At 50.6% G+C, this 26,892-nt stretch overlaps 1 protein-coding gene across 3 annotated transcripts in view; it reads right to left on the bottom strand.

Annotated features, from left to right (window-relative positions):
- The window catches only part of DIP2C (DIP2 acetate--CoA ligase C (putative)), a 402,614-nt gene that overhangs the window by 90,010 nt on the left and 285,712 nt on the right, over positions 1-26,892 (bottom strand). For all 3 annotated transcript variants that reach the window (XR_015768806.1, XM_088025832.1, XM_088025833.1), the window contains 8 exons: positions 26,042-26,152; positions 12,129-12,252; positions 11,718-11,827; positions 11,517-11,619; positions 9,746-9,810; positions 8,597-8,690; positions 8,377-8,496; positions 7,039-7,153 (listed from right to left, as the gene is read on the bottom strand). Coding sequence is in view for 2 of the 3 variants with exons in the window: in XM_088025832.1 (XP_087881958.1) it covers positions 7,039-7,153; positions 8,377-8,496; positions 8,597-8,690; positions 9,746-9,810; positions 11,517-11,619; positions 11,718-11,827; positions 12,129-12,252; positions 26,042-26,152 (842 nt within the window). In the remaining variant the exon portion in view is untranslated. The remainder of the gene's footprint in view (positions 1-7,038; positions 7,154-8,376; positions 8,497-8,596; positions 8,691-9,745; positions 9,811-11,516; positions 11,620-11,717; positions 11,828-12,128; positions 12,253-26,041; positions 26,153-26,892) is intronic.

Genomic DNA, 26,892 nt, shown 5'->3' with positions numbered 1-26,892 from the left:
CCGTCCCCATGTGCACAAACCCCGGGCGCCCGGCAGCCCTGCCATAGCTACTCGGCTGCCGACCCACGTACGTGTTTCACAGAAGAAAACCAGACAGATGCATGTTCCGGGAAAGACCAAAAGTCCCACAGTCGTGAGTAATGCAACACACCTCCAATTTCATCGTCAGTGCTGACCACACACATTAACCGAGTACCGTTTCCTAACTAAATGCAGTGAGAGCCAAGTGAGCACTCAGTGGCTCTGAGCTGCTTACTGGAAGTCCAATCTCTTCTTCGTTACCCGGCTCAGCAAGCTGTCCTGGGAAGGTTATCACGCACAGGACAAGAGAAGAAGGAGAATGTCAGTCCTCAAACCCATCTGAACAAGGGGTGGCCAGTCCCCCTCAAAGGGGGCAGGGCTTATTTTCCAACAAAATCAGGCGACCTAGCAGCCAAACGCTTTTTTCTTTATAAAACATCCTACGAATAGAAACAAAACAGAGGATGCAACCCTTGCCACTCTGGTCTTAATAAAGACGTCAAAGAAAGTGCCCGTTTTGTCCACACCCTGGGACCAGCCATCCTGGACCCCCACTCAGAGCAGCTTGAAAGGAATGAGTAAGGCGGTCTCTACTCGGTAACCCAGCTTCTACTGTTCCCGTGTGGAAACTCCTGAGTCCCCACTGTGCTTGGGGAAGAAATAACCCAACATGAAGTTAAGTGCATGGGCTCGTTCTACAAGAGCAAGAATTCGTCCCAACGCCTCTGTGGATGGTTGTGCACGTATGACACCAGGAATGGGGAGCTGCCCTCCTATTCACAGAGAGGGACGTGTTCATAAAACGCAAGTGAGTGCTGTTTCTATTCTATTTGTTTGAAAATGACTTAAATATGACAGGTCAGCGAAAGAAACAGGTTCTAAATGTGAGCACTCTCTCCTCTCCTGACGAGCCTGACCACCAGTCCTCGACACCCATGCTCACTTCCGCACGAGGCTCACGGCGGGGGCTTCATCCGTGTGGCTGCCGGCGTGCAGCAGTGTCCACGCGTGCCACGGGCCTCACGGTCATGTGGAAGAGCACAACCACCAGACCGAGGGACGGCATCCAGCAAGGGAACAGACGTGGGACAGCCTCTGCACCCAGGGGCCCGTCTTGATTTGGATTATGCCATTACCCCTAATTCTCCTGAGGATGCTGTGGTTGTACCTCGTGTTCCTATCCCTTCAAGTCCTGATTTACCTGCAGGCCTGGGAGGATATCCATCGCAGAACGGGTGGGCTCTAGGAGATGTCCCAGCCAACAGGGTGGGGGCTCGGGAGGGGCTGCGGGGGGCTCTTGCTTGGAGCCTGGCGGGGCTGAGGGCGCTACACTTGCTCACATCTCTGTTCTCGTGAACCCCTGACCTTCCACAGTTCCTACGTAGTGACTTAAATCCTGGGGGTTGCTCCCAAAGTTCGGGGGGGGAAGCAGGTCTCCCGGCCCTACTCTGGGGCCCTGAGCTGCCCTTCTGCCCCTATGTTAGCACATCACCGCGGACGCATGTGGGCTGCTACCCAAGACTTCCCCCTCCTTCCCCTCGCCCCCACAGTCCGTCTGTCTCGGGACTGACCTCGGGGGGCCGCCCACAGGTGGCAGTAAGGACATGGCCCTCCTGCTGCTGCTGAATCAGGGGACCAGAATACGGCACCAAACTCTAGGCTCAGAGCTGCACCTGGATCATCATGAGAAAGGCAAACCCACAGACAGAGGAGAATACACGACTCCATTCAGCCAAACATGAGCTAGAGACCCGCATTCACACGCATGTGAGCTCGTCTCGCCAGGATGCCTGTGAAAAGCTCTGGCGCTTCTCAGCACTGCTTCTGGGGAGTCCACAAGGTGCTCAGAGGCAAGCGCGTGCGCAGGTCCTTCACAGACTGAAAATCTTTCTTTCGCTCATTTATTCAAAAAGTATCTACGAGCCCGGGACAGACTGAATGATGAAGACACCCATAAGTCCACAGCATGTGGGGGGGTGGAGAATGTGAAGGGAAGGAGAGGGGAGAGTGATGAGCCTGGAGGACCACGGTCGGGACGCCAGCAAAGGTGGGCTTGGAGGGCAGGCCCCGCGGCTCCAGCACAAGCTCCTGGGCCCGCCGGTGGGGGGACAGCGAGGAGGCCGGGGCCGGGCAGCACGGAGGGAGGGAGGCAGCACGGCCAGACCTGGGAGCAGCGTGCACTCCTGCAGCCGAGCTGACACCGAGGGGGCCGGGCGGCAGGGAGGTGGGGCAGCCGGAAGTTCGGACCGTGCTTACAGTTTCACTGAAGGAAAGTGGGAGCACACATTGCTGGAGGAGGGCGCTTGCACTGAAATCCACGTGCTCCGCCTGCCACCCTCCTGCCCACATGAAAGCAGAACTGAGTCGCCAGGACAGTGGCCAAAATCTAAGACATGGGAATCAGTGTCCAGTCTCTGCACAGTTCCGGATCTAACCTAAGTTTTCGTGGACAGGGAGAAGCTACGCAGCCTGCGGTGGGGGTGGTGGGCGGGCGGTGAGGGCTCAGACTGCAAGCTGCTGGGCCAAGGGCTGACGACCAGGGCAGGGCACCGGCTGTGTGTGTGTGTGCACACGTGTTAGCAGACACGCGTGTTCTCATCGGGGACCGGGGTGTGCGCACGGGTTAGCAGACACACGTGTTCTCATTGGGGACAGGGGGTGTGCGAATGTGTTAGCAGACACGCGTGTTTGCATTGGGGACTGGGGGTGTGCACACGTTAGCAGACACACGTGTTCACATCGGCGACTGGGGGTGTGCGCACGGGTTAGCAGACATGTGTTCACATCGGGGACTGGGGGTGTGTGCACACGTGTTAGCAGACACACATGTTCTCATTGGGGATGGGGTGTGCGAATGTGTTAGCAGACATGCGTGTTTGCATTGGGGACTGGGGGTGCACACGGGTTAGCAGACACGTGTGTTCACATCAGGGACAGGGGGTGTGTGCACACATGTTAGCAGACATCCGTGTTCACACTGGGGACGGGGTGTGTGCACGTGTTAGCAGACACGTGTGTTTGCATCGGGGACTGGGGGTGTGCACACGGGTTAGCAGACACATGTGTTCACATCAGGGACAGGGGGTATGTGCACACGTGTTAGCAGACACCCGTGTTCACACTGGGGACGGGGTGTGCGCACGTGTTAGCAGACATGTGTGTTCGCATCGGGGACTGGGGGTGTACACACGGGTTAGCAGACACATCAGGGACCGGGGTGTTTGTGCACATGTGTTAGCACACACACTAGTTCATATTTTCTTCCTCTGTGGGTGGAGAAATCGAGGGTCTCAGAGGATAACTGGTCCACGGAGACACGGCAGAGAGTCAGTCACTGTAAAGACCTGCCTCTTTCTGCTGCCTAAGGTGGCCTTGAAATCACAATGACACTTTTTTAAAGAACTCTCCTGAATCTATACCGCTCTGGGCAGACAACGCAAGGGGCGTGATGCCCCAGCACGCACCTGGTGGACACCCACCAGCTGCCCGGTCTTGCAGTGCAGCCTGAACTGTGTCCACGGGACCCACAGATTCTCTCCCAGAGGTGAGGACGCAGTCTGTGATACCAAGTCCCACCGGAGCACCACCACGCAGCTTCTCAGCATAAGAGGCCTGCTGGCAGCTTCGGTCCACACAGCACGATTCCTCGCCCATGTGCACAGGACTGAGCAGGGCGCTGTTCTCTGGATCCACTCCGGGTGGTAGCGTGCAATCAGAGGCCGCGTTTCCCCAGGACCCCGGACGTCTCCAGGACATGAAGTCACTCAGCCAAGACACACGAGGCACTGTCCAAAAGCATTGGTTTTAAGAACTGCAGCACGATTTTTAACGCTACCTGCAGCCTGCTTCTTCTGCTTTTTCACTTCAGGTGTCTTTGTGGGGATTTTAGTCTAGATTTCTAGAATATCCTTCTACTTCGATTTTGGTCACAGGCACAGACAGATGTGAAACCAAGAAGGACAGTGCGAACGGTGCAGAGACATTTATGTGCTTGTGAGTGCTTCGAAGGGATGAAACCATAATGTATAAAGACCCTCTATTTCTTACAAGGATCTTTTCCAAAATTATCTTTATTTGGCTACAACCAATACGTCAATAGGGAAACATAAATACCTTAGCATTAAAACTAGACCTTTTCCCTGTGGATCTTATGGCCCCTTGCTTTATGTAGGAGCAAAGTGGAAGGGATCACACTTCACTGTCCCCAGGAGTGACCATGAGGCCCAGGGCCAGCAGACCGTCGTCGAGAGTCCTCAGGACACACTGGGCTATCCCCATGGGCCATCCCCCAGCACAGGGCTCGTATCTTTATTCTGAAATAGGCAGCCTGGAAGCTTCACGGCAAAATGAACAGACACATTTAAACCCTCCCGGCTTCGGCAAGGACAGGGTGGCACAGACGATGTCAGGCTCAGCTGTTCCTCTGGAGCAACTTTGCCGCACCCGCCAGAGGCCAACACTCGAGCCACCACTGACCCGCATGAGGCGGGAACGGGGCTCTGCCTGTGGTAAGTGGGTCCCAGCAATGTGAGTCTCTCCCTTCCCCTTCCAGACACGCAGCCATGAGCAGTTAATGCGCATTCCTGTGATTCTTGAGCGCTGAAAGAGTGGTGGGTCTGCGGAGAGACCCGGAAGGTGGCCAACGAGCCCAGGATCCTCTGGGAGAAGATGGTGTCTTCATTTAGAAAAAAGCTCAGGGTGAGCCACCAGGCAGAGACCACTTTATTTCAAAGTCTGTAAACCAGAATATAAGCAAGGATTACAGACTATATGTTAGGGAAACCGAGAGTTTCTTCGTGTTACTGATGCACATTTCAGTTGTATGGTATTTTTCACTGTAGGGGTGACGGACGTGAAATCACTCTGCCTGTCAATCAATGGTGTTTGAGGAAAGAGTGAGCCTCTCTCTGAGCTGGTATCCGCTGCCCTGTCCTGGCTCCCTGCTCTTCTACCAGCTAACTGGGAAATAGCAGATGAGACTCTGAGGATGTGAGAGTGGCCACCAGGCTGCAGTTGGCTGTGAGAGAAGCCAACTCAGTTCAAAGCAAGGCTGGCTGGTGGACTCATGTCTCTGCAAGTATGACTGCTCTTTCCTCTGCTCAGAGTGGGAGCTGGCCAGTCCACTGCCTCACACACAGGAGCAGCAATGTCTACCAGCTCTGGTAGTGAAGGTTGAGGGACTCTGAAACCATCCCTCCCAGCCCGATAATGGTGCAGACTCAGCTAAGGCAGGTCTGTGCAGGGGTTGCGTGGGGACGTGCAGGGACACGCAGGGATGTGTGAGGACCATGGAGACATTAGGGAGCATAGGGATACATGGGGACATGTAGGGATATACAGGGATGTGTGCGTACCATAGGTACACGCGGGGACACATGGGGACGCGCAGCAAGCATGGGGATGCACAGGGATGCGTGAGGAGCATGGGGATGCATGGGGATGCATGAGGAGCATGGCGACGCGCGGGGACGTGTTCAGACTCTGACCCCAGGAGAAGTGTACTGGAGGCCACTGAACATGAGCCCAGGAAATAGCAGCACTTAATTTGCCTGTTTCTTAATCTTCTTAAAGATTTTAGCGATTTTTCGACATTTTTAGAGAAACAATTACAAGTCCTTCACTGACTCCTCCCTGTGCCAATCAACTCCGGCATACTCCATAATCCTAACGCACAGAGAACAGATTTCTAGAAAAAGCACACGATAACACCATCGGACGCTAACAGCTGGAGTGTCCATGTGTCTCAGTCCCTCACCTTGTGACTTACCTGTGGCAACGGCGCTGTCACACCGCGGCGCAACCCTAACACTTTCAGGTGGGAGGCCGCGGAGGCCGCGGAGAGAGGAGCCGCCCGGGATCCTGTGGCCGGGTCGTGGCTGGGCTGCACCCGGACAGCTGAATCCTGATCTCGGAAGAACGTGGTGCCGGCCCATCCACCAGCGCGGCCTCCAGCACTCTGTCCGAGGCCAGACTTCTACTCGGAATACTGTTTGGGGAGCGCCTCCTGCTAGGACAGCTGTGACACCTTCTAACAAAGGTCGTTCATGGTGCCATTTTTCCTCATCAGTTTAAATTGTTACGGACTTCTGATTTCTGGTTCAATCAAAATTAAACTTGCTCCTGATATGCTAAAGGTTTTTGATTTCCCAGCCCGTTAGACAGTCTGGCTAATTTTACACTATCAGCTAAAACTGTGAGAAAGCATCTCATTTACAAACAATCTCCCAGTGAGTACTTTTGGGAAGCCCAGCTTGTCGGTAACAGGGCGGAACTCACATGCGCCTCCTACAGTGGAGCACGTTCATGTGCCGCAGAGCAAAACCTCATGAGCGGACGGACGCAAAGATACCGAAAAACAAGTCAGATCCCGAGCTGGAAATACCCAGATGATGCCAACGCTCCCTTCCCACGTTGTGAGAATGGTGGACGGCGGGTGACAACCAGAGAGGCCTTCCCTGCACCCCTCAGCCTGGGTGGGACCAGCTTCACGCGGCCATAACCATGGTGCCCATAACGGTGTGCGCGGCGCTGGGGCAGGTGGTGAGGCAGACTGACCCACCACCGAGGGCATGAGCGATGCAGGCCCCGCACCCACGTGCACACTGGAGCCCTGCAATGGGCCAACCACAGCTTGACAGCTCAGAAAACCAGGGTTTTTAAAAATTCAGGGTGTCGTGGTGCACTGGGCATGTCCACAGGCCCGGCTGCAAACACTGCACTCAAACCAGACAGCATGCACCCAACCCGCCCCAGAATAACACCTGACCCAGATGCCGGCACATGAACATGTGGGTGAGAGCACATGGGCGTCCACTTACTTGGGAGACAGGGTCACTGCCCAGAGGGAGAGAGGGTTTCTGACTAGCAAATGTGGACCACCCTGAAGGGCCCATTCCTGCGCATGCAAGGAAACGAAGCTGGTCCCCAACAGGCTGGGTCCTGCCCTCCCTGCCCCGCAGACGTGAGCTGCAGCGGGCAGCCCCCCGCCTGGGCTGGCCCTGCAGGGCCCAGCTGTACCTCCGGATGGCCACGGTGAGAGCCTCTGGGGAGCTGGCGCAAGGACAGATGACCTCCTGACGCAGGCCTTTACTCTGGAAGACGTTGAGAAATGCGTCACAGGACGAGATGGACCCTGCAGGTGGAAGGGGTGACAGTCAGCCCGCGGAAGCATGGGGTCGACCGCGGCCACCCCACCACTCCCGCCTCTCAGGTGGGGCTGAGGCCGGCTGAGTGGAAACATGCTCCATTCAGTACCGCTAACTACTCACGTTACCGTGAGAGGTGATCCTCTCAGGCCAACAGAACTCAAGGATTACAAGTGTAACCTCTGTATTTAAATGTTTCTGCGGCCGATGAGCTTGTGAGCCTTCCCCCAGGCTTGCTCCGCCATGTTCCATATGCATGTCTCCGAGATGAGTATGTCTAAACTAAGCAAAGAAAACTCTCTCCTGTATCAGCGCACCTGGTGAGATCGGGGAGTCACCACCAGGCACCCACCCGTGAGACCACTTCCTAACACAGGTCAGCCTGGTTTCAGCAGACAGTGGCTCAAACCAGATGCCTTAAAGCAGCTCGCAATTCACGGAGTTCTCTGGGAAATGCAAGAACCATGTATACTAAATCCTCTGATTGCAAGCCCCCATTTGCGTTATCAGATTTTCCCTGAGAAAGTATGTGCTGCTTTAATTTACAAATGTACACGTGGCACTGTTTACAGATGGAGAGAAACACACGTTCTCCTTCACTCACTCTGCTTCTGGCTCACTCACTCTCATCAAAAACAAGCTAGCTGTGTTTGTTTCAACCCAGGGTGGTATTTCTCAAGGTAGGTTAACGGCATTCTATGGGACTGCTAATTTGCTTTACCTGGGTGGTGTTTCCTATAGGATTTGGTAACAAAATTCCATTAAAATGACAAATTACTTCCCTGATCAATAAAATTACTATAGACCATAAAATAATAATAGTTACTATTTCCTGAGCACAAAACATCCCAAGACAGAGGAACCACTTCATTTAATCCTCATAAAATCTTATGATTTAGGTACCATTTTGCAGCTAAAGAAAGAGAAGGATTAAAACCAGAAAGTTAGGATTTTTCTCTATGGAATCAGGATGTGGAAACACCAGGCCTCGAGCCCAGGGCGCTGGGCCTGCAGGCTCCTGGCTCCCCGCCACTGAGTGTGCTGCCTCGAGGCTTCGGTGAGTCACACTGGGAGGTCATTAACTTAAGGCAGCTTCCTAACCGAGGCAACAACTAGAAAAGGAAAAGCAAAGTGCAGAAACGGGACGTGGAGAACGAGGCTCTCTCTGGCTGCCGGCTGCACCTCCAGGCAGAGCAGGTGGGTCACTTACAGGGATTTGCACCGTCAGCCACGATCAGCATCCGGAGGGAAGAGAGGTTGATGTCTCTCTGATCTCTATGTGCAACTAGCGCCCAGTGCATGTCCCTGGATTTCACACAAGCCACTTTTGCTGTGGGAACAGTGGAGAGCAGAGCATTAATAAGCACACCATCAGACCGCGAGATATTAAAAAAGAGGGAACCACACACCTGAGGGCCCTGGAGACGTACCTTTGTACTGGCAGACCTTCTGAATCCAGGAGAGGGGGTTCACCTTCATCAGCGAGTATGGGATGCTGATCACGTGCATCATGTTCATGACACTCTGCAAGCAACACATGGGGGTGACTGCCAAATGCTAGCAGGAGAGGCACTCCCCCCCCCGCCAGGCTGGACGTGAGGACACAACGGGCTTGGGCCCGTCACGAGCTTGCTCCCTGCTCCACACTGGGAACCAAGAGCAGTCTAGACGAAGCTCGTGTGCCCTCCTCCTAACAAATTTTGCCTGAGAAACCACAAATCCTGCTTTCTGTATTTATGTCCCATCACTCGGGCAAAAGCCACTAGAATTCTCTACCTCTGCAAAGACACAGTTCCAGCACAAGCTTAGAGAAGCAGGGAGTGGAGATCATCTAGGGCACGCACGGCCAGCCCGCGAGCAGTCACACTGTGCATGTGCTAAGGGCTGAGCACGTCTTAAATAACAAGGCTGTGTGTCCACAGACCCGCTGCAGCTTCGAACCGTCCTCCCTCATCAGACAGCACTAACAACGATGGGGCACAGGAGCAGATCCGTCACCATGGGGAGACCCGTAAGAAGGTCCCCCTGCAGCATAACGGAGCCGCCTTCCACAATATTCACAAACACAGACTCACAGAAAGGAAAAAGAGCAAGCACATCACAGCCAAATCACACGCAAGGGAAAAGTGCCCCGAACCCAAGACGTGAGTAACATCACTGCAGTCTGAACGCCAGGAGCGGGGAGGAAAGATGCTGTTTCCCGCGAGCCCCTGGGGAGGGGTCTGCGTGCTCACTCCCGTGGGGGTGGGGGGGACAGGGCCTTGGAGGGGTCTGCGTGCTCACTCCCATGGGGGGCGGACAGGAGGGGTCCGCGTGCTCACTCCCGCGAGGGTGGGAGGGATGGGGCCTGGGGGGGGTCTGCATGCTCACTCCCGCGGGGGTGGGGGGGACGGGAGGGGTCCGCGTGCTCACTCCCGCGGAGGGGACCGGGCACTGGGAGTCACATTCTCGGATAGCTGAGGGCTGCTAACAGTGACGGCCCTTCTCCCCATGCGGGAGGAGGGGGCTAACCCCTGCACACGGACCCTAATTCCCGCCGTGGCACGCAGCACAGCCAGCATCCATGGGGTTGCACTTACGGTCAGAATTCCATGCCAGAGCCCGACATCCTTCTTGAAATCCAGCACATTCACTATGGTTTCCGCTGCACAGACAGAAACAGAAGACATGTATTCCCACCAGACGCACAGACCAAGGGAATCCAGCGTCACCTCGGGGGCAGGAGAGGCCCTGGTAGGGCAGACGCCGGGCCACCTGCCTGGAGACGTTTCTGGGTAATCTCCGGACACGCATGTCCACAGTGACAGCTCCTCGCACCTCACTTAAAGCACCTCATTCCTCCTTTGCGTGGACTTACTCCCCCTCCCTACCTTGTCCTTTTCTCTTTTAAGATTCTTTTCATTTCCATCATGGGTTCTCCCAGGAAAGGGAAACTCTTCCCGGCAAACGCAGGGTGAACATCACTAGAAGCCTCAGGCCAGGGTTGGGGTCACAAAGGAGACCAAAGATTTGGAAGGGCAGCACAGAAGAGCGCTCCAGTGTTACGGGGGAAGATACGGGCGCTGAAAATGGAAAGCCACCTGAGGGCCAGTGACACCATGAGCTATGCCTCTGGAGTCACACTTGTCCACCCATGTGGGCATCGGCCCAACACCACCTTGTCCATGCGCCGGGCATTTACCAACCCCTCCGCTTACGTCCTACGTGCTCCTTCTTGCGAGGCTTGCCACAGTTTCGGTATCGTGTGCCTCACTTCACAGAGCGGACAGGAGGCCACGCTCAAAGGAAATGTCCTCTGTCCCATTTTCTACAAGCATGTTACACTCAGAAGTACGGAGCATGTGCAGGTGCGAGTGTGCATTTCCTCTGTGACACCCATCAAAGCCACAGCCCTGGACCTCCGAGAAGCAGGGCAAGGAGTATGGTCAGGAGGTTACAGGAAGCATCGTAATTAAGACGGAAAGCACTGGCAAGCAGGGGGGTAGTGATCAGCGGCATGTGTCTCGATGGGAAAACATCTTGGAAACTAGTCCAGGGACTGAACATTAACCAGAACGTTCCTACGGAACCAACAGATTGTTTTTTACAAAGGAGATCACCAGGAGGATGGGGGGAGAAAGCAAGAGGATGCGAACAGTAGAGGAAACGAGCACCTGTTCCACAGAGGAGGGCGATGCACCAGCTGCGGGGCTGCCACTCAGTCCCCAGGGCAGGGAGCTGAACACAGAAGCCCCAGCCGGGGAGGGCGGGGGGAGGGCAGGGTATCTGTGCGGACCCTGCCATTTATGAGCTCTGGCTACTTCTGGTGACCCCACCTCTGTCCGCTCAGGAGAAAGAATGTGCATCATGAAAACCATGCTCGGGACTGCGGTCGCCCACCCCTGGGAGCTCACACAAACCCCATCAGAGATTCTGAGGTGCTAGGGAGGGCTGAACATGGGCTTTTTTTCTTTTTTTCTAAGATCCCAAAAAGACCCTAACATGCACTCAGGGATGAATTCTCATGGAATCAACTGTGACAGCCTGAGCGGTGTCCCCTGACTTCACGGGGGGAACCCTCACCCGGCGTGGTGCAACTGGGAGACGGGGCCTCTGTGAGGGTAAATGCGGTTAAGTGAGGCCACCGGCGTGGGCCTGACCCACCAGGACCGGCGTCCTGAGCAGAAGATCCACCAGAGCTGTCCCTCCCTGCGCAGGGGGAGGCCTGGCAAGGACGAGAAGGCACCGGCTGCTGAGGCGCACACAAACAGGACGCTACTCCTACTGTGGGGGTGGGGACGTGACACAATCCCTCCTCCGGCCCACGCCCGCCGCCCAGGGACGCGGTCTCCTGTCGGGGCCCGGCCGTACCTTCCGTGTAGCCACACGCCTGTGTGAGGGCCTGGCAGTGGGTCAGCAGTGCGATCCTGGTCACGGTCACCCCGAGCACGCTCCCGTCCTTGCACGTCTTATACTGAAACAAGAGGACGCCGTGCAGGCGGGGGGTTCCGAGGGGACAGCCAATGCAGTCTGCCCACCCGTCAGGAGCCCGCGTGCAGCCCTGTGACCCACCTCTATGTACGCGGTGTCGTTGTTCGCATCTTTGATGTGTGGGAACCAATCTCGAGGGGGCTTGGAGAGATGCTTTGACTCGGTGACAAACCACAGCAGCTTTGGCCAACCTTGGAAATAAAGAACAATCCCACTCAGGGGAGCGTGACCCGGAACGCCGGTCCGCAGCATCCCGTCCCCTTCCCGTGGCCCGTGTGACAGCACTACGAGCCAGGTGGGACCTGCAGTGCTGCCGTCGAGGCTCAGACCACGTAAGCAGCACGGACGCCCCCGGCTACAACAGGCCACACGGCAGGCGACGGGTCACGTGTTACAGGAGGTGGCCGCATGTGCAAGAGCGTGTCTGGGACCTGAGGAGACGCAGGACCTTCCTGCATGGAATCCCCAGCAAGGCTCTGGGTGGCGGCATACCTTTGAACTGTGGGATCTCCCCTGTCGGGCTTTTCGGCAGCCCTTTGTGGCAAGCGTCGCTTGTTAAGGCCACGGTGACTCCGCAGCTTCCGAGCAAGAACCCAATCTGCTGGCTTCCGGCGTCCTGGGGGAGGCGACAGGGAGACAAGTCACAAAGCCAGGAAGGATGGCTGCGTTCCTGGCAACACGTGGCCTCGCCCTTGGGTTCTGGGTCGGAGGGAACCTCCCCGAATGACCAGCAACGTGGGGTTCGAACAGGAGTCTGCAGAGCCTGGGTTGCACCCAGGCGGCACTCACTGCTGTGGGACCCTGAACAGGGTAGCTGGCTAGCTCGGCCTCCGTCTCCCGGTCTGCTGCAAGGGAGGAAGCGAGGAGCGTGCACAGTGCTCGGGTGTGGCTGAGGCCGCGGGTCTCCTGAGAGGGCTCTAAGACTATGACCGTGGGACGTGATTATCGTGGAGAACAGAAAGCACCCAGCAAACATCTTCCTACTTGACATGGAGCCTGATTTTAAAGATGCTCAGAGCACAGGGCCCTGCCCTGTTTGATGTCACATGACTGGGCGAGCTAGACGCCCAGTCCTGATTGACACAGTGAAGACCTGCCACCCCCCTGCACCCTGAGAAGGCCTCGTCTGTGAGCGGGGACACAGGGCTGGACGGACCACACCCCTCGCGGAACATGGAGTCCAGAAGCCCTGAATGACCAGCACTAATGTGGCAGACCCTGTGAGACGGGGCTCTCCTGGGACCATCCACCCCATGGTCTGGTCGCTGACCACGTCCAGCTGCCTGGGCCACATCCGCTCAGCTAGCTTTTTTTATGCCCACCGGTCACACCAGCTCTGATTCAGAAAACAAGAGCCGGGAAAGAGCAGGCATTCCTACAACCAGACATCACAACACGGTGAGCAGGCCACCCTCATTTAGTCCCCCAGCACGTGGCCTGAACCACTGGCCGACCAGCCACGGCTTCCTGTCACTCTGCCGGCATGCGCCCCGCTGGGAAAGCACGGGATGACCTGGGGTGTTTCCAGCAGGTAAAGTCCGCAGCACTGACATTTTTTTTTTTTAAGATTTTATTTATTTGACAGAGAGAGACACAGTGAGAGAGGGAACACAAGCAGGGGGCAGAGGCAGAGGGAGAAGCAGGCTTCCCGTGGAGCAGGGAGCCTGATGCGGGGCTCGATCCCAGGACCCCGGGATCATGACCTGAGCTTAACTGAGCCACCCAGGGGCCCCTGCAGCACTGACATAGTCTTTCAAGTGCGTCACAGTTCCACCCCACAGGGAAAGCCACGATCCTTATGTGGAATTGTGCACCACCAGCCTCCTGATGTCACATGCGGCACTGAGCGGAATGCAGAGGGCTGGCACCCGACGGACGGATGGACCCGTTTCAGGTACTTTTCCTTCATGCACTGCTTCTTCAGGTAGAGTTTTTTAACATTCACTCGAATGTGAATTTGCGTATCATGCTGTCAAACATCGAGACAGGTTCTGAGACCCCTTTCCGCGGCAGGAAGGCATTCCTTTGTGAGCGAGAACTTGCTGAGACCGCCTCCCTCCAGGCCATGTGGGCAACGGTGCAGGAGAGTGAGTGCGGGGCTGTCAGCCGTGACCTGCCGGGGCCAGTGGCCATGCTGAGGGCTCGCCTCCCATCTGGGCTTTCCTGCACCCTGACTTTCTAGAATCTGCTCCTGATTTCTAATGTGACGTAATCACGCACACAAGACAGGAGCCCAGAGGAAGAGCTGGGACGCAGGTGAGGAGAGTGACGACAGAAGGCCACAGTTCAGCCCGCAATCCAGGCCTCACACCTGCTCCGCCCTCAGCTGGAAGCGGTTTCCTGTCCCGTCCATCTGTTAAATTCCTCCTCAGGGCTCGAGCCCACTCTGCAGAAACAGTTCTGCCCACCCCGGCCCATCGCTGGAGGCAAGACTGGCGCCTGCTCTCCAAGTCGCTCGTGTGGCTCCTTCAAGCACTGAGACCCCCGAAACCCCACACACACTTGACCTCGGAGCCTGGACCCTGCGGGCGGATGCCCCCTCCACATGGTGTTGGGGCTGTGGTCCTCCAGTCCTCTCTCTGCATGGAGCCTCCTACCCAATCCTTGGGAATGGCTACCTCCAGCTGCCCCGGCTTTGGGAAGCTGCATCCCACCTCCGGAGGACTCTGAATAAAGCATGTAGACTCCAGCCCTCACGGGGCTCCCTGTGTGCCTTTTCCTTGGGATGACCATGTCCCCTCCTCGGTTGAGGGCCCATCCTCTGAAGGGCTGGGCTGTCAGGATGGTGACCACCTCCCTGGTCACAAGGTCTTGCGAATGATTCTTTTTGGCTCTTCAAGAAAAGCGAGACCACACCTGACTTCAGCCCGTCACCTCCAACCCTCCTGCAACACAGACAGGTGCCAAGTTACGTCACCCCGTAAGAAGTCTCTCCTTGGTCTCTCTCATGACCCCAGAGCCTCCAACAGACCGGCGTGGACACGTCCCTCCACCGCCGTCTGTTCCGTCCCAGGCTCCCAGTCAGGAAGGAGCAATCACGCTCCCAAGAAGGACTCTCACAAACGTGAGGACAGCTCACAGAAAGTCCCTCTTGTGAACACACTTTGGATGTGTGGCCCCACGACTAGCTGGTGTTGGGCCAATTCTGTCCTTTGCTGACAGGGCAGTTCACCGGCTCTCAGGAAGTGGAGCAGGGCAGAAACGGGGCAAAGGTGTCTTGGGGACACAGGCTTCAGATGCTTTGGCTCTGCACAGGCCTGGGGCCTACGGGCCATTCTGTCCCTGGTCCCTCAAACATGCCCACTCTGACCCCTTCCTAATGGCCTTGCCACTCTCCTGTCAGACTCACGTGCCCGTGGCAGAGCCTGTGTTGGCTCAGGGGAGATGCTGGGGGAGCCTCTTGGCCGGCCGGCCGATGTACCCCCCAGACAGCTGGCCTTACTCGAGCTCGGCTGCCTCAGCAGGGCGACAGCAACAGGCTGTCCCAGCTCTGCTGTGACCCGGCAGGGCGCACTGTGCAAATTCCCCTGGATGCTCCACACGCCCTGGCCAAACCACCCAGGAACTCCAGTCCCTCCTGCTGCAACTCCTCATGGAAAGATGAGCTTTCTCCGCCCACCCCAAGAGCTAGGATGGAGAATAAATACACGCACAAGACTAAATGGTTCAGTTCGGTGAATGACATTCAGGATTTGGAAAACTGGCTCTCATGAGGCCCTTTGTGGCAAATCTGGTGGGCACAAAACCGGCTGATAGAGGAAATGTTCACATACTCCATCATCTTGCCCCATTCTGAACTGTGCGGCGCCAAAGGATTCTTTTGTTTAAAAATAAGTTTTGTTTTTAAAAAAACTTTTTTTTTTTTAAGATTTCATTTATTTATTTGAGAGAGAGAGAACACCAGCAGAAGGAGGGGCAGAGGGAGAGGGAGAAGCAGGCTCTCTGCTGAGCAGGGAGCCCGATGCGGGGCTCGATCCCAGGACCCCGAGATCATGACCTGAGCCGAAGGCAGATGCTTCACCAACTGAGCCACCCAGGCGCCCCTAAAAATAAGTTTTCTGAGACATGAAAGTCATGTTCTGAAGTCACAGAGCCTGAGGAATGATGCTCAGCTTCTGGCTTCAGGAAGACAAAGTCATCTCCTGGTTCTGTTTTCCACAAGGAAATGGTCTGGTGGAGAGAAGGACCTCAGCATTTTCTTCTGAGAAGGATCTTCAGGTTCCATGGTGCAGGATGATAATCCGAGGGTCTAGCGTGGGTTGCAGAGCACGCCACCTGGAAGGTCACAGCCTAGCTGCCTGAGACAAGTCCCAGCAGGACCAATAAGGCACAGGTGAGACTCCACTCCCCTGCTCACACCTGGGCCAGTGGAGCTCCTTCTCGGGTGCACGCACCTGCACGGACCCTCACTGAACTACCAGAGTTGCTGCTAAAGGTTCTCCTCAGCAAAGGGGGCTGAGCCACGGTCAGCACAACTCATGACAAAACACCTCCCTTCCCAGGGATTATTATTGCAGGAACTTCCTACTCACACAATTAAAAAGGCTTCCACTACAATTAAAATGAACAGACTACACATCCTTCAAATAGTCAAAGGATACTCAGCCTCGTTATTTCAAAGCATCGAGAAGCAGAAAGAGCAGAGGATGGATTTTTTGCATGTTTGTATCAGTGGTGTTTGAAATGATGTGCCAAGGTTGTCCAGTGGCAGAAAGAGCAGAGGCATGTGCCTCCCTGCTCAAATGGTCTCCTGGCTACAGACTTCCAGATTATCACTTTGATGCTACTGACTACAGACCTCAGAGGGCGTTGAGCCCTGAATTAAGGTCACCAGCGCTTTGCATTTCCATGGATCTCAACCCACTGAATTTAACATCAAGAGAAGAGGAGCACTGTATGTCCCCGAGGTGGTTTTCAGGTTAACTGTCGTAGAATTAGCCATGGCACCAAGGAGTCACCTAGGAGAACGTGGCTATATCCGTTCAATCCCCAAACCCCTCCGCATTTCTCAATCGTGAAGATCACAGGACTCAGGTCTTGAGGAAGACTTTGTGGGGTGTCTACCACACACCTGGAGTGCTGGCAGAAAACACTTGCAGGAATCGGGCCACTGGAGAAGGCTCTGAGGTCAGGGGTTGCAGGATGCCCCTGACTTCCAGGGTCACCAGCTGCCCTGCCTGACACTGACGTGTGCCCGAGAGGTCAAGTATGCAACTCCCGAGTTTTGTAACCAGGAAACCAAAACGGCAACCATCCCCCTTCATTTTCTAAGGGAACCCCACATTCTCTCCTTCCATTCCAAGAAGCAGAGTTTGAAATGTACACATGCACCCTTAACAGGCCTGGAGGCATCCCCGAGGCACTGGAAGGTGAATGACCCCACTGAGTATCAGAGTAGCCACAAAGACAGCTGGAAAATTCTCCAGAAATTCTGAGCCTGGGCACATGTAAACCATGATGTTTTGGAGCTAGGAGCATCATCCCACAGAGTCTGTGCATGACAATGTGCCGAATGAAGGCTAGATCAATCCAGTGCAGAGTCCAAGGGCATAATACAGAACATAACCAGTGACCAAGGGGACCACACCTCGTGGCCGTCAGCTCCACCTCCTTGGATGACATCAGACCATTTTCTTCAGGGACCATCAATGTCTACCCTAGTAGTCTCCTCCCCTTGTCTCTTCCTGAAGTTTCTGTAGCTTTGCTTCACTATGGAACGTCATTCATGTGGACGAAAAAACACTGATATGTGGAATATGTACAACATGTTTCTAATACTTGACTACATTATAACAGCAAGATTTAGAATTACATCTGGCAAATCATAGGTGAACAAGGGACTCCATAATGTCCAAACACCAAAACATAAGCAACAACCAACACCCTCTGAAATAAAAATTTAAAAAATCTATCATTTATCCAGATTTCTAGCGTAACACTGAAGAACGAGATATTCAAACACAGTTAATGACAGATTACTAAGCTCAGTGTTTTTTTTAAATTAAGGTAAAAAACATAAAACATTCTATTAATTTCAAATGTAAAACAATGATTCAATATTTGTACATACTGCAAAATTATCACTACACAAGAAAAGTTAAGAACTTTAAAGATTTACTCTCTTGGCAACTTTCAAATGTGCACTACACTATCACTGTATATGGTCACCATGCTATACATTACATCCCCCTGACTTTTTATTCTATTTATAACTGGTAGTCTGTACATGTCCATCTTCATCAGCCATTTCATCCACCCCACAACCACCACCATTGGCAACCACCAATCTGTTCTCTGTGAGTTTTGTTTGTTCATTTGTTTTATTTTTTTTTTAAGATTTTATTTATCTATTTGAGAGAGAGAGAACGAGAGATAGAGAGCATGAGAGGGAAGAGGGTCAGAGGGAGAAGCAGACTCCCTGCTGAGCAGGGAGCCCGATGTGGGACTCGATCCCAGGACTCCAGGATCATGACCTGAGCTGAAGGCAGTCGCTTAACCAACTGAGCCACCCAGGCGCCCCTTGTTTTGTTTTTTAGATCCCATATTTAAGAGAAATCATATGGTGTTTGTCTTTCTCTGACTTACTTCACTTAGCATATCAAGGTCCCTCCATGTCACTGCAAATGGCAAGGTTTCATTCTTTTTTATGGCTGAGTAATGTATGTATACACTATCTTTTCTTTTTCCATTCATCCACTGATGGACATTTAGGTTGTTTCCATATCTTGACTATTGTAAATAATACTGCAATGAACATAGAGGTGTATATATTTGTTTGAATTAGTGTTTTCTATTTTGTTTAGAAAAATACCTAGTGTAATCAATTGCTGGATTGTATGGTAGTTCTATTTTTAATTTTTTGAGGAAACTTCATACTGTTTTCCACAGTGGCTGCACCAGTTTGCGTTCCCACCAACGGTGCACAAGGGTTCCCTCTTCTCTGCATCCTTGCTAATTCTTGCTATTTCTTGTCTTTTTAATATTAGCCATTTTAAAAGGTATGAAGTGATAGCTCATTGTGGTTTTTTTTATAAAGGTTTTATTTATTTATTTGACAGAGAGAGAGAGAGAGAGAGAGAGAGTGAGCACAAGCAGGGGGAACGGCAGGCAGAGGGAGAGGGAGAAGCAGGCTTCCCGCGGAGCAGGGAGTCCGATATGGTGCTTGATCCCAGGACCCTGGGATCATGACCTGAGCCCAAGGCAGATGCTTAACTGAGTGAGCCACCCAGGCGCCCCCTCACTGTGATTTTAATTTACATTTCCATGATGATTAGTGATGTTGAGCATCTTTGTACCTATTGGTCATCTGTGTGTCTCCTTTGGAAAAATGTCTATTCAGATATTTTACCTATTTTTTAATTGGATTGTATCTTTTGCTATTGAGTGGTATGAATTTTACATATATTTTGGATATTATCCCTTATCAGATACACAGTTTGCAAGCATCTTCTCCCATTCAGTAGGAATGGAATCTTGCCTTTTCATTGTGGTGACGGTTTTCTTTGCTGTGCAGAAGCTTTTTAGTTTGATGTCGTCCCACGTGTTTGTTTTTGCTTCTGTTGCCTTTGCCTTTGGCGTCAGATCCAAAAGATCATCACCAAGACTGACGTCAAGGAGCTTACTTGGAGCCTATGTTTTCTTCTAGGAGCTTACAGTTTCAGGTCTTACATTCAAGTCTTTAATCCATTTTGAGTTAATTTTTGTGTTCTGGGTAAGATAGGGGTCTGGTTTCATTCTTTTGCATGTGGCTGTCCAATTTCCCCAATATCATTTATTAAAGAGACTGTTCTTTTCCCATTGTGTATTCTTGGATCTTTTGTCCTAAATTAATTGGCAATATATGTGTACGTTTATTTCTGGGCTATTATATTCTACTCATCTGTGTGTCTGTTTTATGACAATACCACACTGTTTTAATTACTATATGTAATGTAGTTTGAAACCAGGGAGCCAGGTGTCCCCAGCTTTGTTCTTCTTACTCAACATTGCCTTGGCTACTTGGGGTCTTCTGTGGTTCCATATAAATTTTTGGAATGTTTGCTTTATTTCTGTGAACAGTGCCCTTGGAATTTTAATAGGGATTGCACTGAATCTATAGATTGCTTTGGGTAATATGGACATTTTAACAACATTATTTCTCCCAATCCATAAGCATGGAATATCTTTCCATTTAGTTGTGTCTTTGTCAATTTCTTTCATCAATGTCTTATGATTTTCAGAGTATAGGTCTTTCATCTCTTTAGTTAAATTTATTCCTAGGTATTTTATTTTATTTCTTTTTTGGATATAAGTATTAATGGGATTGTTTTCTTAATTTCTCTGATTGTTCATTGTTATTGTATAGAAATGCAATCAATTTTATATGTTTACTTTTTGCCCTACAACTTTACTCAATTCACTGAATAATTTGAATAGTTTTTTGTAGAGGCTTTAGGGTTTTCTAAATATAAAATATCATCCTCAAATATAGTTTTACCTCTTCCTTAACAATTTGGATGCCATTTACATCTTTTTTTTCAAGATTTTATTTATTTATTTGACACAGAGAGACACAGCGAGAGAGGAAACACAAGCAGGAGTGGGAAAGGGAGAAGCAGGCTTCCTGCTGAGCAGAGAGCCTGATGCGGGGCTCGATCCCAGGATTCTGGGACCGTGACTTGGGCCGAAGGCAGACACTTAACAACTGAGCCATCCAGGTGTCCCTACATCTTTTTCTTGCCTTAATGCTCTGGCTAGGACTTCCAATACTATGTTGAAGAGAAGTGACAAGAAGAAAAATTTTCAGCTTTTCACAAATGAGTAAAAGGTTAGCTGTAGGCTTGTCCTATATGGCCTTTATTATTTTGAAGTATATTCCCTCTAGGCTCACTCTGCTAAGTTTTTTTTTTTAATCAAAAACGAATGTTGACAAATAGACATTTCTCTGAGGAAGACACACATATGGCCAATAGACACATGAAAAGATGCTCAACATCACTTATCATCAGGGAAATGCAAATCAAAACTATAATGAGATATCACTTCACACTTGTCTGAACGGCTAAAATAAAATACACAAGAAACAACAAGTGTTGGCAAGGATGTGGAGAAAGGGAAACCCTCTTGTACTATGAGTAGGAATGCAAAGTGGTGCAGCCACACTGGAAAACAGTGTGGAGGTTCCTCCAAAAATTAAAAATAGAGCTACCCTACCATCCAGCAATTGCACTAGTAGATATTTACCCAAAGAATACAAAAATGCTAATTTAAAGGGATACATGCACACTGATGTTTAAAGCAGCATCATCTGCAAAAGCCAAATTATGAAAACAGCCCAGGTATCCATCAAATGATGAATGGATAAATAAGACATGGTGTATATATACAATGGAATATTACTCAGCCATCAAAAAGAATGAAATCTTGTCATTTGCTATGACATGGATGGAGCTAGAGAGTATTATGCTAAGTGAAATAAGTCAGAGAAAGACAAATACCATCTGATTTCAATCATATGTGGAATTTAAGAAACAAATGACCAAATGGGGGTAAGAGGCAAACCAAGAAATGGACTCTTTCAACTCTAGAGAACAAACTGATGGTCACCAGAGTGGAGGGGGCTGGGGGTACAGTTGAGACGGGGATGGGGATGAAGGAGCGCACTTGCTGGGATGAGCACCAGGTGTTGTATGGAACTGTTGAATCACTACATTGTACACCTGAAAGTAATATAACTGCATGTTAACTAGCCGGAATTTAAATAAAAACATAAAAAAAAATTTGAAAGTTGCCAATGCTTTTTCTGCATCTATGATCATATGACTAACCTTCATTTTGTTGATGTAGTGTATCACATTGACTGATTTGTGAGTGTTGGCCCATCCATGCATTCCTGAAATATATTCCACTAAATAATGGAATATGATCCTTTTAATGTATTATTGAACTCTGCTAATATTTTGTTGAGGGTTTTTGCATCTATGCTCATCAGGGATATTGGCCTGTAATTTACTTATGGCATTCTTGTCTGGTATTGGTATCAGGGTAATGCTGCCCTGTAAGATGAGTTTGGAAGCTTCCCTTCCTCTCAGTGTTTTGGAAGAGATGGAGAAGGGGAGGTATTAAATCTGTCTGAATGTTTGGTGGAATTCACAGGGAAGACATCTTGTCCTGGACTCCTGTTTGCTGGAGGTTTCTGATCAGAGTCAATCTCCTCACTACTAACCGGTATTCAGATATTCTACTTCTTCATGATTCAGCCTTGGAAAGTGAATGTATATAGGGACTAGGGTTCAATTTGTTGGCATATAGTTGTTCATAGTAGTCTCTTATAACCCTTTGTCTTTCTGTGGTGTCGGCTATAACTTCTGTTTCATTTCTGATTATATTTGACTCCTGTTCTCTTGTTTTCTGGCTGAGTCCAGCTATAGGTGGATCAATCTTGTTTATCTTTTGAAAGAACCAACTTCTTAGTGTCATTAATTTTTCCCCCCTATATTCTTTATAGTATCTATTTCATTTATTCCCACAATGATCTTTGTTCCTTCCTTCTACTAACTCTGGGCTTCATTTGCTCTTTTTCCTTGAGGTTTAAAATTAGATTATCAGAGATTTTTATCATGGACTAACATAGGCCTGTATCACTGTGACCTTCCTTAGAACCACTTCTGCTGAATTTAGATTTTATATGTTCTGTTTTTGTTTAAATTGATCTCAAGCTGTTTTTTTCCTTTTTCTTTAATTTCCTCACTGACTCACTGGTTGTTCAGTAGCATGTCGTTTAATCTCCACATATTTGTGAATTTTCCAGTTTTCTTCATGTAATGGATTTCTAGTTTCATACTGCTGTGGGTCAGAAAAGATGCTTGATATGATTTCACTCTTCTTAAATTTACTGAGACTTGCTTTGTGGCCTCACATGTGATCTATCCTGGAGGACATTCCAAATGCCCTTGAGAAGAATGCATATTCTGTTGCTTACGGATGGAATGTTCTACATAAATTAAGTCCATTGGTGTAAGTGGGGTATCAAAGTCCCCTACTACTGCTGTATTGCATTTCTCTCTTTAGGTCTATTAATATTTGCTTTATATATTTAGGTGCTCCTATGCTGGGTACATAAATGTTTTTACAAACGTTATGTCTTCTTTGTGGACTGATCCCTTTATCATTATGTAATCCCCTTCTTTGTCTCTTATTAACAGTCTTTGTTGTAAAGTCTATTTTGTCTGATGTAACTACAGCTATTCCTCTTTCTTCTCATTTCCACTTCCACAGAATCTCTCTACATCCCTTCACTTTCAGCCTCTGTGTGTTCTTACATCTAAAGTGAGCCTCTTGGAGGCAGCATATAGATTGCTCTTGTTTTTTTCCCATTGACTCACTCTTGGTCTCTTGGTTAGAGAAGTTAGTCCTTCTACATTTGAATTAAGTATTGATAAGTAGATACTTATTGCCATTTTGTTAATTGTTTTCTGGCTTTTTTCAGTTGGGCCTCTCTTTGTCCTTTGTGATGTGATGACTTCCTTTACTGTTACACTTAGACTCCTTTCCCTTTATATTTTGTGTCTCTACTGGGGGTGTTCACTTTTTGGTCACCATAAGGTTCACATACAACAGCCTATATACACACGCACGCATATATTTAATTGTGTGTGTGTGTGTGTGTGTGTGTGTGTGTGTGTGTCTCAGTCTATTTTAATTTGATAGCAACTTAAGTTTGAACATACTTGAGTTTACCTGCCCTCCCCATATTTAATGTTTTGATATTACACTTACATCTTTTTACTTTGTGTATCCCTTAACTAAGTATTGTGGTTTTCATGATTTTTACTACTTTTGTCTTTTTAACCTTCATTCTAGTTTTAGTTTTATTAAGTAATTAATCCATTACCTTTACTCTACATTGACCTTTACCAGTAAGATTTATACTCTCATTTATTTCCTTGTTACTAATCAATGCCCTCTCTCTTCAGCTTAAAGAAGTTCCTTAACATTTTTCATAGGGCCTGTTTAGTGGTGACGAACTCCTTCAGGTTTTGCTTGTCTGGAAAACCATCCTCCTTCAATTCTGATTGACAGCCTTGCTGGGCAGAGTAGCCTTGGTTGTAGGTTTTCTTTTCAGGACTTTGAATGTATCCTGCTGCTCTCTTCTGGCCCGCAAGGTTTCTGCTGAAAAATCTGTTGAGAGTCTTAGTAGTTTCCTTGTATGTAACAAACTGTTTTTCTCCTGCTGTTTTTATGATTCTCTCATTAATGTTTGACACTTTAATTATAATGTGTCTTGCTGTGAATTTTTTGGATTCATCTTACTGTCAGCTCTCCAGGCTCCCTGGACCCGGATATCTGTTTCTTTCCCTAAGTTAGGGATGTCTCTGCTATTATTTCTTCAATTACATTTTCTGCCCCTTTCTCTCTTTCCCCTCCTTCTGAGACTCCCTAATGTGAACGCTGTTCCACTTGATGTTGTTCCTCAAGCTATCTTAACTTAAAATAAATTGTTTTTGTTTCTTTTTGCTGCTCTGTGTGAGGTATACTGTCCTGTCTTCTTGAGAGCTGATGCTTTCTTCTGCTTCATCTATGGGAACTTTCCAGGGCATTCTTCATTTCAGTTATGTTATTCTTAAGTTCTGTGACTTCTGTCTGGTATTCCCTTCTGTTTGCCATCTCGTTGTTGAAGTTCTCACTGTGTTCATCCGTTCTCTGGAGTTCAGTGAGTGTCTTTATGACCATGACTTTGAACTACTTATCAGGTAAATTACTTAGCTCCATTTCATTAAGGTTTTATCTTGTTCTTTTTTCTGGAACAAAGTCCTCTGTGTCTTCGTTTTGTTTGACTCTCCGTATTAAGTGCAGCAGCCACCTCTCCCAGTCTGGAAGGAGTGGCCTGTGCAAGCGATGAATCTTCTCATGCACCCTTGCCCTTGGATGTCTCTTGAACTTTTCTGATTGTCTAAGCAGCCAGATTTATTCCTGGTATGTTCCCATTGCTGAGGCTGTGCCAAGACCTGTCCATGTTCCAAAGGGAGGAATCCTGTTGAGCACCCAATTTCAGGCTGACTGGAAGCCAGGCTCTCAGGCAGCAGCTTCTAATGTATGCAAATATATACAGTTCTGTGGGACCACACTCACAAACCCTGCTGGCCTCCAGAGCAGGACGTCTGGAGGGGTCTCCCAAGCTATAGTTGCAAAAATCAGGGCTCCAAATGCATGTGCAGCTCCTTTCTTGGAGATGCCAATGAGCTGTAGCACGGTCAAGGGAGAGTGTGAAGTTGTCCCCCTATCTGTGTTCCCTGAGAGTCCCTCTGTAGTCTCCAAATCTGTGGCAAACCTGAAAATGGCGCCTCAGGCTGCAGCCCCAGGACAAGTAAATAGCCCTTTATCACAGACAGACTGAGCACATGCGTCACTGTGCTGTGTAGTGCCCTGGGGTGGCTGTCTGTCAGGAACTCTCTGTCCAGGTGATACAGTCCTGGGGGGCCCAGGTATGCAAGCCCCCCGAGCCGGGTGTGCACCTGCCAGCTTTGGCAAGGCCGCGGGACGGTGCTGGCGCTGCAGCTCACCCACTGGCTTTAGGGCAGTATCAAGCGAGAAGCAGAGGCAACAACGGTGCGGGTCTGTGCCGTCCCCAGACACAGTCCCAACCCTGTCCCCCTGGCTTATGCTCTAAGATTAGCAAATGGATCTTCTTCATACATAGTGTGATCACTTCTCAAACCACTCCTTCTGCACAGGGCCCTGGGACAAGTGAGTTGAATGTGAGCTCCATGTGTGTGCTGGACACAAGCCCCAACGTTTCCAAAGGCAGGTGTTTTGGGGGCTCATCTCCCTGGTGCAGCCTCCAGGGATTGGAACGTCTGACTTCGGCATGAACCCCTCACTTTAGGAGAGTGCTCCAAATTTGTGAGATCCCTCCCACGTGTGGGTCACAGTGCAGGGGTGGGACGTTTGGTGAGACAGCATCTCTGCCTCTCCTACCTCCCTCATTTTACATGAAGGAGCTGATCAGCTAGCTCTTGGGTCTTTTTTTAGAGGGAGTTTTTCATATGTAGCTGTAGATGTGGAGTGACTGGGGGAAGAGGTGAGCTCCGCATCTTCCTGCACCACCGTCTTGCACGGCCCGCATCAGCGCTCTGTCACCATCGCCCAGAAGCTCCACCTCCGAGAAGCTGCCCATGCTAAATCCTGCCGCGAGTTGGGCTTGCCAGGGACTGTTCCCTCTACTGACACAGCTGATGAAAACCCGCACAGAGCCTCAGAAACAACAAAAACATCTCTGTGCTTCTCCATCCACATCCTGCTGAGATGAAAAGCCATTTAAAAAACAGCCACCCACGCATTCTGACCTCAAAACAGAACGTTCCACTGCAGCTGAGCCTGACACTCCCCCAGGGTGACAGGCCCGAACGTAATAACACGCTCTTTACCTTTCTCGTGAGCGGGACTTCAATGGGCACAGGGACAACTTCGGCCAGTAGGCAGCCGTAGAAGGCCACCATCGAGGCAGCAGGGTCATTGTTGGGGAACACCAGCGCCACCTGCACGGACACAGAGCGGGAGGGATTAACCATCCAATTGATGCCACGGGCTCTCAGAAAAACCGAAGAGGGATGCAAACCGCCACAGCCCACAGGGCTCATGCTCTAAGTAAGAACAGACATTGCAACAAAAATTAGGTGTGTGCTAGAAAATACATTTTAGTAAATACCGTGTACTTTTCCTTTAATGTATGTGGAAGCCAAACACATTACTGACAGTCATCTAGAACACCGCCCCAGAATACAACCATCCCGATGGTTCACGCATTGCCTTCTACTAAGCACCTTTATACACTGTGAACCATCACGGTGCACATACTGCCTCGCTTCTCACCATTTTCACGGGCTCAGCAGGGGCTTCCTCGTGCGTCCACGTGGGCTTCACCAGTGTGCCCCCCACGAGGGCGGGCTGACAGTGGGGGTGGGGATGCGCGGACCACACAGGACTCTCTTCTGGTCCCTGGCCAGGATTAACCCCTCTGGGCCTTAGTTTTCCTACCTGCGTCCTAGTGTCGTGAGGAAGGTCACCTGAGAAGGTGGTAAGAGCTCAGCGTGAGGCCCAGGGCACGGCACGCCGGCGTGAACGTTAGCCCGCCTGGCTGTCAGCCCCCCCGCACTGCCCTCACAGAGGAGGTTTCCGTGAAGACCTGCTCCCCTTGTTTCACCCACTGCCTTCCCATGTGGCCTCAGGAGTGGAGGGCACAGTGAGCAGAGTTATCAAAGCCGGGTCACTTTAATCC

This window comes from Eumetopias jubatus, unplaced genomic scaffold, assembly GCF_037043125.1.
Source record: "Eumetopias jubatus isolate StellerSeaLion01/CBP00866 unplaced genomic scaffold, mEumJub1_p1.0 scaffold_8, whole genome shotgun sequence".
In the NCBI taxonomy this organism is placed as follows: Eukaryota; Metazoa; Chordata; class Mammalia; order Carnivora; family Otariidae; genus Eumetopias; species Eumetopias jubatus.
This window is presented reverse-complemented; position numbering and strand designations above follow the sequence as displayed.